This window comes from Ammodytes marinus (assembly GCF_949987685.1).
Source record: "Ammodytes marinus genome assembly, chromosome: 5".
Taxonomy (NCBI): Eukaryota; Metazoa; Chordata; class Actinopteri; order Uranoscopiformes; family Ammodytidae; genus Ammodytes; species Ammodytes marinus.
The window spans coordinates 6,023,029-6,039,693 of record NC_137234.1 but is presented as its reverse complement, the minus strand read 5'-3'; the positions used below and the strand labels follow the sequence as shown (position 1 = coordinate 6,039,693).

Sequence of the window (16,665 nt, the reverse complement as noted above, 5' to 3'; positions counted from 1 at the left end):
TTATTAGATAGATTTGGAGAGACAGAGTGGAAATGGGGCAAAGAAGGGAACTGACCCGGGCGGGCTGACAAAATCTGCCTTTCCCTCAAACAAATCGGCCCCCTTTTCCCAGTGCAAAAGTTCCTAAAAATCTTGTCAATTTTTCAGATTTCAGAATCCTATTTTTCAGATTGTAGTATACAGTATGTGATTCTCTTTCTTCTTTCTGTATTCTAGCTCCTGGATATATCAACAGAAATTCCCCCCAGTCTTTTTGCACTACTGTACGTCACAATTTGGGGCAGCAGGACAATAAAGAGTGCTGCATCTCTTGCAACTGAGACCTCAGAATGTCTCTCCATTATAGTGAAAGTGTGGTGTCGGGTTTTAGTCGCTGGCAGAAAATCTTTGGTCAAACAAAGCCCTTAGAATGCACTAGAAAACCATCTCCATCAACAGGTGGTAGGATGGCCTTGAGGGGCCGACTAGTAACCATGAGGTCGCTGGTTCGATCCTTGGCACCGGACAGGAGGGTGTTAATTGTAAAACTAATGGTGGCTGGTTTTACATCTACGGTGCCCACCATCTCTACCATTGTGTCCTTGAGTAAGACACTTAACCCCCAGACTGCTCCAGGGACGCTGTACTAAGGCTGACCCTGCGCTCTGACCCCCTCTGAAGTGTGGTATACGGTCCAGTTTAGGTTTAAAGAAACAGTACAACATTTTTTGAATTTTTCCTTTAAACATTTAGTATACATGTTATGGTTTTAGTAGTGTGCGGGAAAATGTAGTAGTGACTTCCTGTCAGGCAGGAGGTTCCCCCGCTGTCTCCTGTCCTTATGCTAAGCTAAGCTAACCAGCTATCTGTCTTTTCATCTAACTCTTAGCAAGAAGGTGAATAAAAGAAACATACTAAACTTAAAGTGCATTTGGCCTCACTCCAACTGGACTCATCCAAACAGAAGAGAGACAAACATTGCACTGCTATAGCATCACCAGACGCTGGCAACACTTCAACAGGAAGGCCTTGAATCAACCAACATTTTCTCCTTCATTTTTTTTATTTATAAAGTATTGAAATGTAGGTTCCACATCTTCACTCGAAACAATGTTAAAGGTGCACTATGTATATTTTCATGTGTCCCAGAAGTGAACATCTTCTATGGTATATTCTCTCAACTGAATAAACAAACTTTACTCACAGGAAACTTGGATACGTGGAACACTGTCTGAAGTCAGAAAGCTTCCTGAAAAGTTACTGTTTCACTGTTGTTGTTTGCAGCAGCAGATATCACAGTTTGGTTTAGAGGTTATAGGTGGCTCAAAATAATTTAGTTTTGTTCTGATGATATAATTATTCAATACTAGCAATTCCCCTCCTCGGAAACTACATAGTGCGCCTTTAAAAAGTGTTGAAATGAAGGTACCAGGTCTTCACTTGAAACAATGCTGAGCTCATCTTGAAATCTGCTATAAACCCTACTCAATAAAGAAATATAACTTCTCAAACTAAAGAAAAAAATAACTATGAGACAACTTCAAAATCCGTATGAAATAGAAGGTCAAGCAACTGTAGATTCTGATACAATAAAGCACAAAACAGTCCTGGCAGAAAATTGATTTTTCATTTTCAGTATCATTTCATCTTTCTTAATAAAGTGATAAAAACAAACACAGCTTGGCGTTTATCCCACGGATGAAAATCTATCGATAATCTTAGTGTTGCGATGTTTCAAAAGAGCTGGATAATGTCAATGTGGCCCAAATATCTGACATCAAGTAAAAAAAAAAAAAAAATTCAACCACTAAAAGGTGTGTAACTGTGAAACATTGGGTGTGTCAAGTATATTCCTCAGAACTTTAATAAACTTTCCTCACAGGACAACTGGATCCCTGGAACACAGTTTTTAAGTCAGGAAGCTACACTTAAAAAGCTACTGTATATTGAATTCTAGTCTTACGTTTTGTTCCAGGCGCCTCAAAATAATAAATGTTTTGATTTATGATGATGATGGAAGAATTCTAAGAGCTTTTAGTATTTGACTAGTGTATGGGTTTCAGCAGAAGACAAACATCAACAACAAACTGAGTGACTCACTGTTCTTGCAGGATAAAAGCATCCAGGTTCTCCGGAGAGATGTGTCCCGTAACAGGATGGCAAAACGACGTGCTCCTCTGGTTATGACTGGATGGACAGAGAGAAGAGAGAGAGAGAGAGAGAGAGAGAGAGAGAGAAGAGAGAGAGAAAGAGAGGAGACAGAATTAGCCAACCTCAGTCGCACTGTAAACACGGTGTGAGGGCATCATCTTGGATTTTCACCCCTCGATGTGTTCACAACAAGTTACGGAGGACACGAGCCGATCATTCAGCGGGGCTTTTAGGGGCTATGTCCCAAAGCTCTCCACCCCTCATCCCCCTGACTTTACCAGCACTGTGTAGAATGTGAGGAGTGGCTGCAGCAGACCCCCACCCACCCACTCACCCCACCCCACCCAATACACCCCGTGCTGTAGAGCCTGTGTGGACCAAACTGTAGGGCTCAGCACAAAACGCTTGACAGTAAAGGCCCGGCTAGGCCTCCATCAGATATAGAGTGGGTCAGTCATTTGTAAGCCTCAACCAGAGTGTAAAAAGGCTTTGACAGGGTAAACAACACAGGATGGTGGCGTGTGTGTGTGTGTGTGTGTGTGTGTGTGTGTGTGTGTGTGTGTGTGTGTGTGTGTGTGTGTGTGTGTGTGTGTGTGTGTGTGTGTGTGTGTGTGTGTGTGTGTGTGTGTGTGTATAGGAAAGTTTCAACACTCACTCAATGAACAGTGTGAATCTCTAATGGTTGACAGCAAGCACAAAATTACACATTTCCTGTGTCTGTGTGTCCTTGTCTGACATGACACTTTCAAAATGGATTTTCTGAATATAGGAAATACTGATATTGATATTTTTTTAATATATTTTTCATAAGCTGCTGTGTTTTCAGTAATCGGAATCCTCGCTATAGTTTATAAATATAAAAGTTTAAGACAATTTTTTTTTTTAAGATATTTTTTTGGCATTTTTATGCTTTATTGATAGTGTAGAGACAGAGTTGAAATGGGGCAGAGAGGGAAGTGACATGCAGAGAACGACCGCGGGCTTGAATCGAACCCGGGTCCGCTGCTGGCCGAGGCCCATGGGGGGGACGCCCTACCAACTGAGCTAAGGGCGCCCCTAAGTTTAAGACTATTTCTCAATACGTTTTGATACGTTCATATAGAAGATTGTCTAATGATCATTTATTATGCAAAATGCCTTCAATCAGATGATTACATAACTTTGAGGTTTAGACACATGTTTTAATGAAACAAGTAATCTGGAAACATTACCTCGATGGAAATATAAATTGGTGTGAAAAAATAACCAGAAGTTGAGATATAAAAAAAGTAAAAAAATATATTCCAAGTAAATTATTATAAATTGTCCTGCAAATTAAAAAAATATACACCCATTTAGATATGAGTGTAAAAGACTAGTATATTCGCACTGTCGATATTATTATATGAAGGGACAACAACAGGGCTTCACAAACATACGGTATATGGATATAATATTCAGAGCTGTGCAGAGGTTGCACGACTAGTGAGTCACACAGAACAATAAACTCCAGTGGGGCTGAGAAACACACACACACACACACACACACACACACACACACACACACACACACACACACACACACACACACACACACACACACACACACACACACACACACACACACACACACAGGTTCTTCCCTGATGTACTGATATTGCTCTTGACAATACAATACTCTCCTACCTCCCGAGGCTGAGGCCCAAACAGAAAGCCATACTTCCACAACAAGTGTGCAGCATCCTGGCTACTCTTCCAATCCAGCCAAAATACATTGGCTGGATTATCTATCTATTGCTGGCTATCTGGAGAAGGCCTGGGCCAAGAGAACAAAACACACTTATCAATGAGATCTTTATGTTTGCTTTTCTTTTCTTTTGTTTGCGTATATTTCCTTGTTTCCTTGTTTCCTTGTTGTCCTACTGTGAAATGTGATCTCCATTTATTTACAGGAAGTGAATGTTATGTGAATTTGATACAGTTGTTGGTGTTTTATAATCCCGAAGGGGATGGGTCCTTGTTTGGACATGACACAAAAATAAAAATTTATTAATTAATTCATTCATTCATTCATTCATACACAGACTTCAAGCCTTATAATCCCCATGTGTGTAAGAGCTCTGAAGACTTCCCCATCTCTTACAACAATCAATACGTAGTAACACTGTTTTCATTTCACTAGCAGCTCACATTACTCCTGCTGTACTGCTCGCTGTAGCAGAAGATCAAACCCTACAGAAGAACAACGTTTCCCAGGAGACCCGGCGGCGGCGACATGGCAACAGTAACGGGCGAACCTATATGTACGATGTCATAATTAGCTCACAGCACGACACCTTAACGCAACCCGTCACATGAAACTGGCCCCAGCTTAATGCACTGCCTGTGGTAAATGCCTTTGACTTTTATTTCCAGCTTAGACTGATGCCCATTACTGTGTCGCATTCTGTCAGCAGAGCCACTTCTACCACCAATAGCGTCACTAAATACGCTAACAGGGGCCATGGAAAAACATGGACCTTATCTGTGTTACTTATTAAAAGGGATGTTTGGCCCCATCTTATTTTTGTGTTTTCTCAAATTTGGATATGGGGTTACAGTAAGTGACAGCGCAGCCCGGATGGAGCAGATTTAAAATGCTAGTAGTCCATCAATATTCAAGCTGCCGGCCTCCTCTTCAGGCGTCATTAACTTTTTATCATCTTTGACCAATATTCATAAAAAAAATGAAAATGAAACACTGGGATCCACATGTGCTTAAGAACTTACAGTTGTTTTTTTTCCAACACTTTCTCTTGCAGCCTGGATCTGGAGGCAAGAACAAGACATTCAGAGCAACACATCTTCTGCACTAGATTCCAAAGCCAGTTATTATGATTTGAAATACAGCAGAAATGTGTGCTAGAAATAACAAGGATTAACCTAACACAACATGAACTATATTTAAATGATACACCAGATGTACAGGGACTTTACTGGTTGGTTTGTGCTGTGGGTCCGGAGCAGTTTTGGCTTTTTCTCCTACAGCTGACGGTCTAATATCAACATTCTATCAACAGCTGCGGGCTGTGTGTTTGGCTGTCAAGTACTGAGCAGAAAAAAACAACATCCGGAGAAGAATGCAAATACATTGATAGTTTTCATAAGCCCTAAGGAATTCCCTACGGTGGCCCACAGGGGACTGTACACTCACATGTACACATCAACTCGTGTGGAGATTTGTGTTCGGCCAGTTGACAGAGCAAATATTGCAAAAATGCATAATTCTGAGGAGCATGGAGAGACTTTGCTCCTCACAACGCACGTACACACACACACAAACACACACACACACACACACACACACACACACACCGAGCAAGAGCAGCACGGTACAGGCGATGGTATTTTTCATGCTGTCAGTACGGAATAAAACACACAGTGCTCCAGGTATAGGAACATCCTTCAACTTAACAAGGAGCTTAGCGGCACACTCTGACGCGCTCTGAGAATTAATAATGGTCTGACCCAATTATAATCAATCAGTTGTTGTTGCACGGAAAGCAAAACAGATTGTCCCGACAGCCAGGCCTCCGAGCCCTGAGTTACGACGGAGACGTTCTCCTTACAGAGCTGCGACACATTCCACAGCAGATGCAAAACGTCAGCTGCAGTGTGTGTGTGTGTGTCAGCACTTGTTTTACTGATAAACAGGAACCTGGGTCAAAGCAGGTGATGATGTCATTGTCATGTGTGTTAAGTTATGGTTAGACATCGGAATGGACGTCACATATTGTTGTCGTAACTTCACTTTTTCCTTACTCTAAATATGGCAGATTTTTTATTTGGCTTTCAAAATAAAACTTAAAACCATAAGGAAACAGAAAAATACAATACAAATCCATCCATATTAAATGGTTGTTATGGTAATCCATTTAAAAAACATACTGTATGAATATGTATGTAAGAGGTCTTTGGTGAATCGTGTAAATGGATTACATTAGAATATTTGAATTGCATAATGCTACACGTTGTTACAAAAATGGAGGACTTAAAGTACTTTGCCAGGAAATTATGCTAACAGGATTAATACGCCATTAACATATGTATTACACAGACAGGCTTCATTATGTCTGTTTAATCCATTCCACTAAAAGCAGTGCTGTTCATTAAGGCACTAGTTTTACTCTGCTCCTGACAGGGAAAGTGTACAACAGCCGAAAAGTGTGACCCAAGACGTGCTTAAAGGTGCTCCGAAGAACTTTCAGTTTGTGTTTATTTTTGCACCCCCTTTGGACAAAAGTGGACGTGTTTTTACTACACCAGCTGTTGTTCCTGGGTGAGCGTACCCATCACAAAAGCATTAACAAAAACTATATAAAAAAAAGCATTCTTTGCACTGATGGTCTCGTTTGCTGTTACATGTCATTTATGATCATCAGAGGAAACATTAGACTGTTTCATAAACATTTCAAAGTTCCTCGTAGCACCTTTAAACACCTTTGTCTTAACAAAATGCTGATATACATTAGACAGAAATATCAACACATGATTCACATGAGGTAAAAATTCAATGTGTATTATGCGATGATTATAACTGTAGGACAATTTCTCATTCACACAAATGTGTCAGAACTAATAGATGCGTGCAGAATTCATAGGGATCTCATGAAACTAAATCCAGAGTGTTAAAACCTATAATCCCGTATCTTTGCTTGCCTATTACATTTTATAAAGACGTTTTTATGACCGTTGAGGTCACCTCAAATTCAGCATGCGAGCCAAGCAGTAAATTCAAGATATCGATCGCACACATTCAAACAAAGGCCTGTTGTTTATTTGTGAGGTGACGGGCGAAGCATTCTCACTGAGATAAATCCATGTGGGATTGCTCACAGAATATGAATGGGGTTATAGCGCGTCAGTGTCTCCAGCAGTTGTTTATCCGCGACTGTGATTTAGAAAGGTTTCAAAATAGCACAAGACATAATAGATGTGAAGGTGCCATTTCAGATGAGCTGAGGAGGAATTCTTAAGGATTTTTTATTTATTTAAAGTTGCACTAAAAGCTTTGTATACACCATACACCCACTTAACAACGCCCTTTAACACTGGCAGGCCTACTAAAATACCTGTTCACAATGTAACTTACAGTACATCTCTGATTCCATTTTGCCATTTGCTGTATTTTGTGTATTGTTATCACTTGTTGTCAAAATCACTTTGTCAAAATCAGTGAATATCTCCTCAGAAAAATACAGGAGCATGTTGCTATAGCTATGGGCACCCCCTTTGTTTACATACCAGTTGTGTTTCACAAGGGTGGGCTGGGAGTTTTATAAAACATACAACAGAAAAAAGTCCTTGACTATATCTCTTTCTATGCCATGAGTGTCTGTATAGCTGCGTGTTGGTTTTCTATGTGTTTGTTAATGTGTTTTTGTGGGTCTGAGAGTACCTAGCTGAAGTGCTAACATGCTATTATTATGGTTTCATCTCATTTCACAGGGTGAAAGCTACAACAATTAATGTAGGTGTTGTGAACTCACGGTAAACAAGCAAACCCTTAGAAACACATTATAAATGGAGTCCATGTGGTCATGGTACTTGAAAGCTTTGAAATTCTAAGCTCCTGCTCGGCCTTTCTCCTTGTTCCTGATGCTTTATATACCGCACTGTGTTTTACTATTAGCTCACCGTGGCTACGAGCTAAGTGCACCGAATCACAGCATCAGCTAAAAGCGTACAGTTCACCTGTAAAAAAAGACGGTACCCCATTTAAAAATACAAACATTTCTGATTTCCAGCAAACTTAATTCTCCAAGGACAACTTAGAAATTGCTCAGCCTTTCCCCCTGCTACTGTAGCTCTCTCCCGCTATGAGTGACTTACATAACAACCATATCATAAAAACAGATGCCTCTCAAAAACTGCCCGCTGATTAAAATAGCCTCCTTGATGCTAACCATATGCAGTATACAGCTTCCCATGGAACTGATTACCAACAGCGAGGCGGTGATGACTCCAGAATATAGAGTGGTTGAGTCAGAGGAGGAACAGTTACATAGGGGCCGGGCATCGTTTAAACATTTTCAATGCTACAGTTTAGAGATTCCAATCGGATTCCGTTACCTGGATATGAACATCTGTAGAAACAGTAATTAGTAGTAAAAGAGCAAATAATATGAATATGAAATTATTAATATTTAAACTACATTTTTGAATTATAATAACATGCTACTTACTTATAATGTAACTCATTTGAACTATTTTGATCTGTTTCTGTAGGAGTTTATGTATAATAAAATTATTTGAAAGACTTCCATGGCAAATTGAAATGTCCTCATGAGGTTGTCAAACAATATTTGCAATAAAATTGCAAGGACTGCATAGAGAAATAAATACCTACACTATCAAAAAACCATTCAGATAAGTTAAACCTCCTAAGAGGAACCTTTTTAAATAATTCCTCTGATGAGCATAAATGACACGTAACAGCGAGACCATCAGTGCAAAGAATGCCCTTTTATATGGTTTTCTTAATGCCTTTGACATGGTTACGCTCACCCAAGAACTACAGCTGGCGTAGTAAAAACACTACCTCCTTTATCCAAAAGGGGTGCAAGAATTGACACAAACTGAAAGTTCCTCGAAGCACCTTTTAAAACAGCAATGGCCGTAAGTCTGCAACATATTTATCCAACAAACGAACCAAACTTGCCCAGCCCTTCCGCTCACCATTACTGTCAGTCTGAATTCTCCCAACTGAAGCCAGGTTTTTTAGGGACAAACTGCGCTCCATCTGTTACACTAGGTTTTTATCTCAGGTGCAGCCAACAGAAGACAGTGACTGCACTAACCAGCCGAGCTCAGAGGTACAGTTATGTAGTAAATGGATTTTATTGTGACTCCGACACCTGTTTCAGCAGTGATCCCAGCAGGGGACATATGCCTCTATCAAAACCATCAAACCCATTACATTATACTCTCTCTTGCTGTTGATAATACAACAGCTTGAGTTGTAAAAATCTGCCCAGACAGAGAATCCAGACCAAGTGTTCTCATAAAGTGGCTCATCAATTTGCTTAGGAAAAAAGGCCCAAAAGACGTGTCACTTTCACAGTAGTATAGACAAACTGAGACACTCATTTGGGGTTTTATGACACGAGACTGGAAGAGCTTAAAGAAGATGTACAACTAACGAGTGCTTTCACGCCGTGGAATACTTGACCCTACTATGAGACCCAAACAAGATGCCCAGACAAAATGGCTCATCGAAGGTGTAGTCAGTGATTCTGGAGAACGCTTGTTGTGAAAATAAATTGTTGACAAAATCAGTGAATATTTCCTCACAATCCGCTACCTGTCCATACTCTGTGTGCCCTGAAAAAAATCTGTAATAAATACAACTGGTATGTTAAAAAAGTTTATGTAAGCAAAGGGGGCCCGCCACCGTAGCTATAGCAACATGCCTGGTTACAGAGCCTAGGCTGTGTATTAACACTGGATTTCTATCAGCGCACACCGGTACTGACAAGGTAGCGGAATGTGAGCACATACTCACTGATTTTGACAAAAACTGATTTTGCCAACAAGCGTTCTCCAGACTTCACCTTTAATTTGTCAGATAGTGAAAAAAGCAAAAGATCCAAAGAGCGCTCTGCCTTTCATGCCAGTCTAGAGTTGAGACTTTCTTTCTTTTTTATTGATCTCCATTTATCACAGTGGCTCCCCTGTCGCTCTTAAAGCCGACTGTTTTCTTGCTCAAAGGCAGCCGTGACATTAGGGAATTCCTCCTACAAGACAATCTTGAGCTATGAGCTGCGCTGTCAGCTAGTTTCGCCCTGAGCCTCTGCGTTTGACTTCTCTGCCCCTGCTGTCGATATCCACATGACATTTATGAAGGACGGCCGTAAACCTTTGGGGGGTTACGTAAACTGTCTCTGTGCATGAGAGAGAGCACACACACACACACACACACACACACACACACACACACACACACACACACACACACACACACACACACACACACACACACACACACACACACACACACACACACACACACACACACACACACACACACACACACACACACACACACACACACACACACACAACACATCAGAAGCTCTCGTGCCTAACTCACATGATCTCTGTCACTGGCGACACATATGACACTGCAGCTGCTCGGTCATGTGTGTTGGGTTTCCCATGGAACTCCAGTGACTTTACTACTGTTTGTCCTTGTAGCCAAGTAACAGAAAAACAAAGTAGTGCTGTTGGAATGATGAATGGATCACTTGACAGGCTGCATATATTAATGACCAACACATTCTCTTATCTTTTCATTTAAAGTAATTTATCTTTTTATTATCTTCCACAGGCGCTTGGAGTTTTATCGTAGGAAGGCGTTTAAGATTGTGAATGTTAAGTAATAAAAAAAAATCTTAATGCTATAGCCATTTATCTTTCTGAAATTCTGCTAATCTGTTGCTAATGCTAACTGTTATTTTCTAACCACTAAAGGAAGGAGCCGAAAGACAAAATAAATCTGATACTAATATGCTGCATTCTCAAAATATATAGTGAATATATATGAACAGTCGATGATAGGCAAGCTTTTGCTGCAAAACATTAGCACCCGTCAAAAACACACATTAACAACTTCAGTCCAACAATAAATGCTAAACATATATATGACTAATTTAAAATAAGGGATCTAAGGAATCAGTCACAGCTGCATGAAAACCTTGGTGCATTTTTACACGATTTCTGTTTCAAATGTACAGTCAAATTAATTTTTCACATTCATTAGAGCAAGGTAAACTGACTCACGCTCCAAATGAGGTTAAATTAACAGCATGGGTTTTTTATAAAGAAACCCATGCGATTACATTATATAAAACACATAAATTATAATATAAAAGAGGTTGCCAGGCTTCTCAGCTGTGCTCTGTTGTTTTGTGATCAGTTATTATCCAGTGACTCAGCCCGGGCTAGAGGAGTTAACGCGGTAATGATTTACTCTTGTTATGCTTGACGTGGCACTTTGACATTTCCTTTTATTGACGACGGGCTGATCGATGTGTCACCGCCAGCCGACGGGCCACACCTGCGTCTGACTGTGAGCGATGTTTGAAAAAGCATGAATGACTTTTATCTATGAGACAAAGCCGGAGTTTGACGTGTATGTATTGTTTGCCACTCCACACCCTGCCTGTGTTGTAGCGCACAGTGTGTTTTTCTAAATGTTTTGGATAGTGTGTGTGTGTGTGTGTGTGTGTGTGTGTGTGTGTGTGTGTGTGTGTGTGTGTGTGTGTGTGTGTGTGTGTGTGTGTGTGTGTCTCAGTCAAAGGTCACGTCTATTTAAAGGGTTTTTTCCAACTGAAATGTGTTTGAAGTCCAGTGAGGGAGGGGGAGCGGGGCGGGGAGGAACGCTGCCGGTGCAGAATGGGGAACCACAACAAGGTCATTCCCCATTCAGATCACACTGTATGCGCTACACAAAAGTATGTGTGTGTACGTGTGTGTGTGTGTGTGTGTGTGTGTGTGTGTGTGTGTGTGTGTGTGTGTGTGTGTGTGTGTGTGTGTGTGTGTGTGTGTGTGTTTTAGGGTACAATGTTAGGCATGAGAAAGAGACAACATTTACAGTATGGGTGAATATGTGTTATAAAAAAAGGCAGAGCACTGTGTATGTGTTTGTGTGTGTATCCTAGTCAAGTACAGTATTAATACTCTGCTAAAGTTATACAGGACATTAGGTGTTTAAAAGCTAACTTAAAATGCACAAGATTACAAAGTTATTTTGAACACTGTGACTATACCTTTTCAAATCGAAAAAGTCGAAAATGAAGTGCAAACCAGAATTGGAAATACTGGAATACTAGAGGCAAGGAAATCCACATGCCCCCAAAATGAGCTCTCTGTAACAGATCTAATTTACAATATGTTAGAAAGCTCACAGGCAAACACGCACACACACACACACACACACACACACACACACACACACACACACACACACACACACACACACACACACACACACACACACACACACACACACACACACACACACACACACACACACACACACACACACACACACACACACACACACACACACACACACACACACACACACACACACACACACACACACACACCTCTGCCAGGAACTATAAATGGCATTTTGGTGCATGACCTGATGTTTCAATAAAAAATCACATTATCGAGTTGCACAAAGCCACAGCTGCACATAAGCCCCTGATTTTGGCCGCAGCACAAAAGTAGGTTAAAACATTGTGACAGTAGATTTTGGGTTAGCCTGTCCTGCAGAGTGGCCCGCTGGCACCACGGCAACGCTCCAATCATTTAAACAGCCAATGAAAGACCACAGATCTCCCTATTGATGCTCTCAGCCTCCAGCTCTCACCGACCACATCAATTTGAGGATTAGGGATTAGGATTCTCAAAGCACAATCGCATTGTATGAGTGCTAAAACACTAGTCAATGCATTGATAAGTTCCTTAGACACAGTTAATAAATGCCAAAATAAGTGACACAAGTGCTTTCCATTGTCACAGAACACAATTGTGATACAAATATTTCATTATTTTGTCTGAAATAGTTTCACAATTACCACCTACACCGCACACCTGGCTACATGTGAACTTTACTGAACATGTCATCAGTCGAGTCAAAGTAAGAACTATTAGTCAGGAAAAGAAATGTGTTTTTTGTAAGAAGTTCGTCAGAATTCATTATTGTATTTACATATTGCTGGAGTCATTAAGTCAACGAATCATAACATTTGAAAAGGGGTTTTGGCCAAACAAAACCATAAACTTTAAAAGCACTTGTTATCATCCCACGCCAACCTGTTAGTTTTATTTGTTGAATGTTAAATGCCACTTTAGTCGAGCTGTACCACAATCAACCACACTGCCATTCTGAACTAAAAAGCACACCAGTACCCTCAACACAAAAGCTGGGCTGCAGGCATACAGAGAGATACGACATTGACAAAAAATTATAATTACTTAGCTATCAAAGCTGTTAAATAATCTCAGTCCAAGAAACTTCCGCCAGGCACTGTGTGTGTGTGTGTGTGTGTGTGTGTGTGTGTGTGTGTGTGTGTGTGTGTGTGTGTGTGTGTGTGTGTGTGTGTGTGTGTGTGTGTGTGTGTGTGTGTGTGTGTGTTGCTCTGCCAGCAACTCAGAACTACTGCTGTAACATTAGACCACACTTCCACCTTGTTTTGCCACTGCGAAAATAAAACTACCTCATGATGAAAAGCTAAAACATAAAGGCTCAAGGCTGTTTTCTCAAATATATATTATACAGTATATATACAGTACTTTTTTTACCTGTGTCCACACGGCCATTACATTTGTCCCCCTCCAGTCATGTGAATGTTGTCGAAGGCTACATGTGCTAATGTGCGCTCTCTTCCTGTGTGTACCAAGGAGGAGGGAGCTCCAGCATGCTAGCTGCTCATTCCTATAACTGGCCAGGGGGTATAGCGATGGAATACAATCTGACTGCTACAAAACACACAAAGTCAAATACACACACACACATACAAGAACACACACACACACACACAGTCATACACACACAGTCATACACACACACACACACACACACACACACACACACACACACACTGCTGGATTCCTAGCAGGCCATCGCTGCCAGTAAATTCCTTCCTTGGACCAGTGAGCGTGAGGTGGTGACACATTTGGTTCAGTTCCACGCCGCCACCATTTCTTCTTGTTCAGGTTTCACAGCCATCCACTAGCACCTATCCACCCACCCACACACACACACATCATCGCAAACACAAACAAGCCTCTTTCATTTGATTTTCTCTCACTCTGTCTCTCACTCTCTCCCCATCCCTCCATCCATTCCTCACTCCCACTCGCTCTGGAAAACATTCAGAATTGCTCTTTTCTTTGATTAAGTAAAGGTGTATCAAAAATAACAGAGGTTTTGTCAGGTTAAGTGGCAAAAGCAGACAAAGTCTTTTTGGCGGAGTGGCAGAGTGCGAACAGAATGCTGCCAATGTGCCCACTGACTGGCATTGAAAATAACAGTAATGAGAGCTATGACACACCTCACCCCAACAGACTGATAAACAGGACCCTATTATAATATCCATTATGTCTTACGTGACTCAAATGCTTTCGACGCATTTCATTTTCAGGGGCGACGGCAAAGCTTTTAGGTTGCTTTATGGCAAATTGTGCCAGGCTTTTAGAGTGGCGCTGGACGGCTGTGCCAGCGTAGGTAAGTGACAAAAGCTACAGTGAGTGCATCAAACTGGGTTTAGTCTTTGTCTATAAATGAGATTGAGTATTTTAACACATACAGGACTAGCTTGAAGTGAATCTACAATCTTTTTACTGTCACTTGTAATGTTTCTGTTCTTGTTCCCTGCCCAGGGAAAACTGATGTAAATTAGCATTGTTGCTTGTATTCCTGATAGCTACTGATGTAAATAAAAAAAATATATGTCCCTTTCCATTAATAATGATAGAAAATTAAAACTTAAAAAAATTAAAAAGTTAAAAAAAATTCAATTAAAAAGCAAATAATAATAATAATGAAATTTTAAAAAAAAATAAGAAAATTCAAATAAATAAATAAACACCGGCTAAGTGGCACTACTACAACCCTGTGTATGACCTCAGGGCTCTAGGAGCTGATGCACAGACATTTATTCTGCCCATGACATGACAGTGCTTTTATGTTGCCAAGCAGCAGCAGCGTCTCTGGTTTCAGTGTGACCCAGTAAAACACAGAGTGGATGAGGCGGGACCGGGCCAGACACTCTGCACTGCTCTGGCACACTCACATCAACACCACGCCAGTAATGACTGAGGAGGACCCGGGTATCACTGATATTACTGGCATGGTGACCTCCTTGCTGCCCAGACAGACAGACAGACAGACAGATGGACACAGACAGACAGACAGACAGACAGACAGACGCTCCACCTGCCATTCAAAAGTCTGCAACATACTGCTGAATTACTAAGTATTTAAATGCTAACAACAATTTTAACCACATGTGTTGTGAAAATATGAACCGCGTGGCTGATAAAATGTTTAATCATGAAACACTATTGGTACGATTGATATGGCTTTTGAATTATTCATTCATTTGGCAAATAAACGATAGCACAGCCATTGGCCGCGTTTCCCAGATGCGATCGTTCTTTGGGGCCAAAGAAGGGTCGAAAGAAGGGTTCGCCAAAGAAAGAAGGGTTCGCCAAAGAAGGAGCGTTAAGATACGGGTGTTTCCCAGATGGCTTCTTAAGTCCCTTCTTTGGAGAGCCGTAAGATGAAGCGAAAGAAGCATCGAAAGAAGTACTTTGGTGGGAGCTGTCCACCGCGGTCGTGCTGAAACTGAATAAATCGATGCCAGGCAAATCGATCACCCACCTCTTTATCAGCGCATAAGTCACACACAGCGCCCCGTGGTCCCCCGCACAGGTTCAATTAGTTTAAGTATGTAGCGTTTGTGTGGGTGCGAGTGTGTGTGTGTGTGTGTGTGTGTGTGCCAACAGGTGTATCCAAGTAGTAATCAGGCCCATTAGCGCATATATACCCCCGTGGATATAGGCACACATATGTGAGAATGGAAAGAACCGGCGTCAAAAGAAGCAAGCGGGCACCGGCGTTTACCGCAGAGGAGATGGGCGTCTTGGTGGACGAGGTCTGGCAGCACCAGGATATCTTATTCGGGGGAACAAAGGGCAAAAAAAATATCACCGTCAAGAACCATGTTTGGAAGGCCATAGCCCAAAAGATGTCCCCCTCCAGCCCATGTGGTCTGCGTGACTGGGGCGCTATCCGAAAGAAGTGGCAGGAGTTCCAGAGCCAGACTAAGAGGAAGAGTGCCAAGGTGAGGAGCGAAGCCATGGGCACGGGTGGTGGAGCACCGGGTGGGACGACCCTCACTCCCGACGAGGAGAAAGTCCTCTCAATTATCGGGAAGACGGCCTCTGAAGGCATTAGTGGGGGCATCGATGTGCTGGGGGACGAGGGGCTCTCATTAAGTGAGGATGAAGAGGAGCCATCCGGGAGCAGAGCAGGGACGTGCACGCCACCAGGAGAGGACGACCCCCAACAACCATGGCCTGTCCCTGCGCGCCAACCAGCAGGGCCCGGTGTCCGTATGCGTGGAGGCTCACGATGGCGGCCCGCGATAACAACCTGCACCTGCAGTGAGACGCTGGTGCGCCTGGAGAGGGAGAAGCTGGAGGTGCTGCGGGGGATGGAGGGCCACCTCCAAAGACAAACTGCCCTGCAGGAAGAGGTGGTCCGGATGAAGCAGGAGAGGTTGGAGCTGCACCGGAGACAGCTGGCGCTTGCAGAGGCCCAGTTCAACCGTCCCTCCATCTCGGTGCCAATCATCTTTCCCCAGGATTCAGGTATGGGTATTTCAATGTTTTATCTGCATTACCCAATGTATCCCGTTCAATTTCACTAATCAATCTCCCTTCATTGCAGGTGATGCAGAGGCCCAGCAGTAAATGCAGCGCGGAGCCCCCCCCCCC

The 16,665-nt window shown here is 42.1% G+C and overlaps 1 protein-coding gene across 7 annotated transcripts in view; it reads right to left on the bottom strand.

The window, feature by feature from the left end:
• LOC307250800 (pleckstrin homology domain-containing family A member 7-like) overlaps positions 1-16,665 on the bottom strand; it is a 132,851-nt gene that overhangs the window by 56,111 nt on the left and 60,075 nt on the right. For 6 of the 7 annotated variants that reach the window (XM_080028002.1, XM_080028001.1, XM_080028005.1 and 3 more), the window contains one exon: positions 2,080-2,166. The exons of the other annotated variant lie outside the window; for it this stretch is intronic. In XM_080028002.1, the coding sequence (XP_079884128.1) occupies positions 2,080-2,166 (87 nt within the window). The remainder of the gene's footprint in view (positions 1-2,079; positions 2,167-16,665) is intronic. 7 annotated transcript variants of the gene reach the window in all.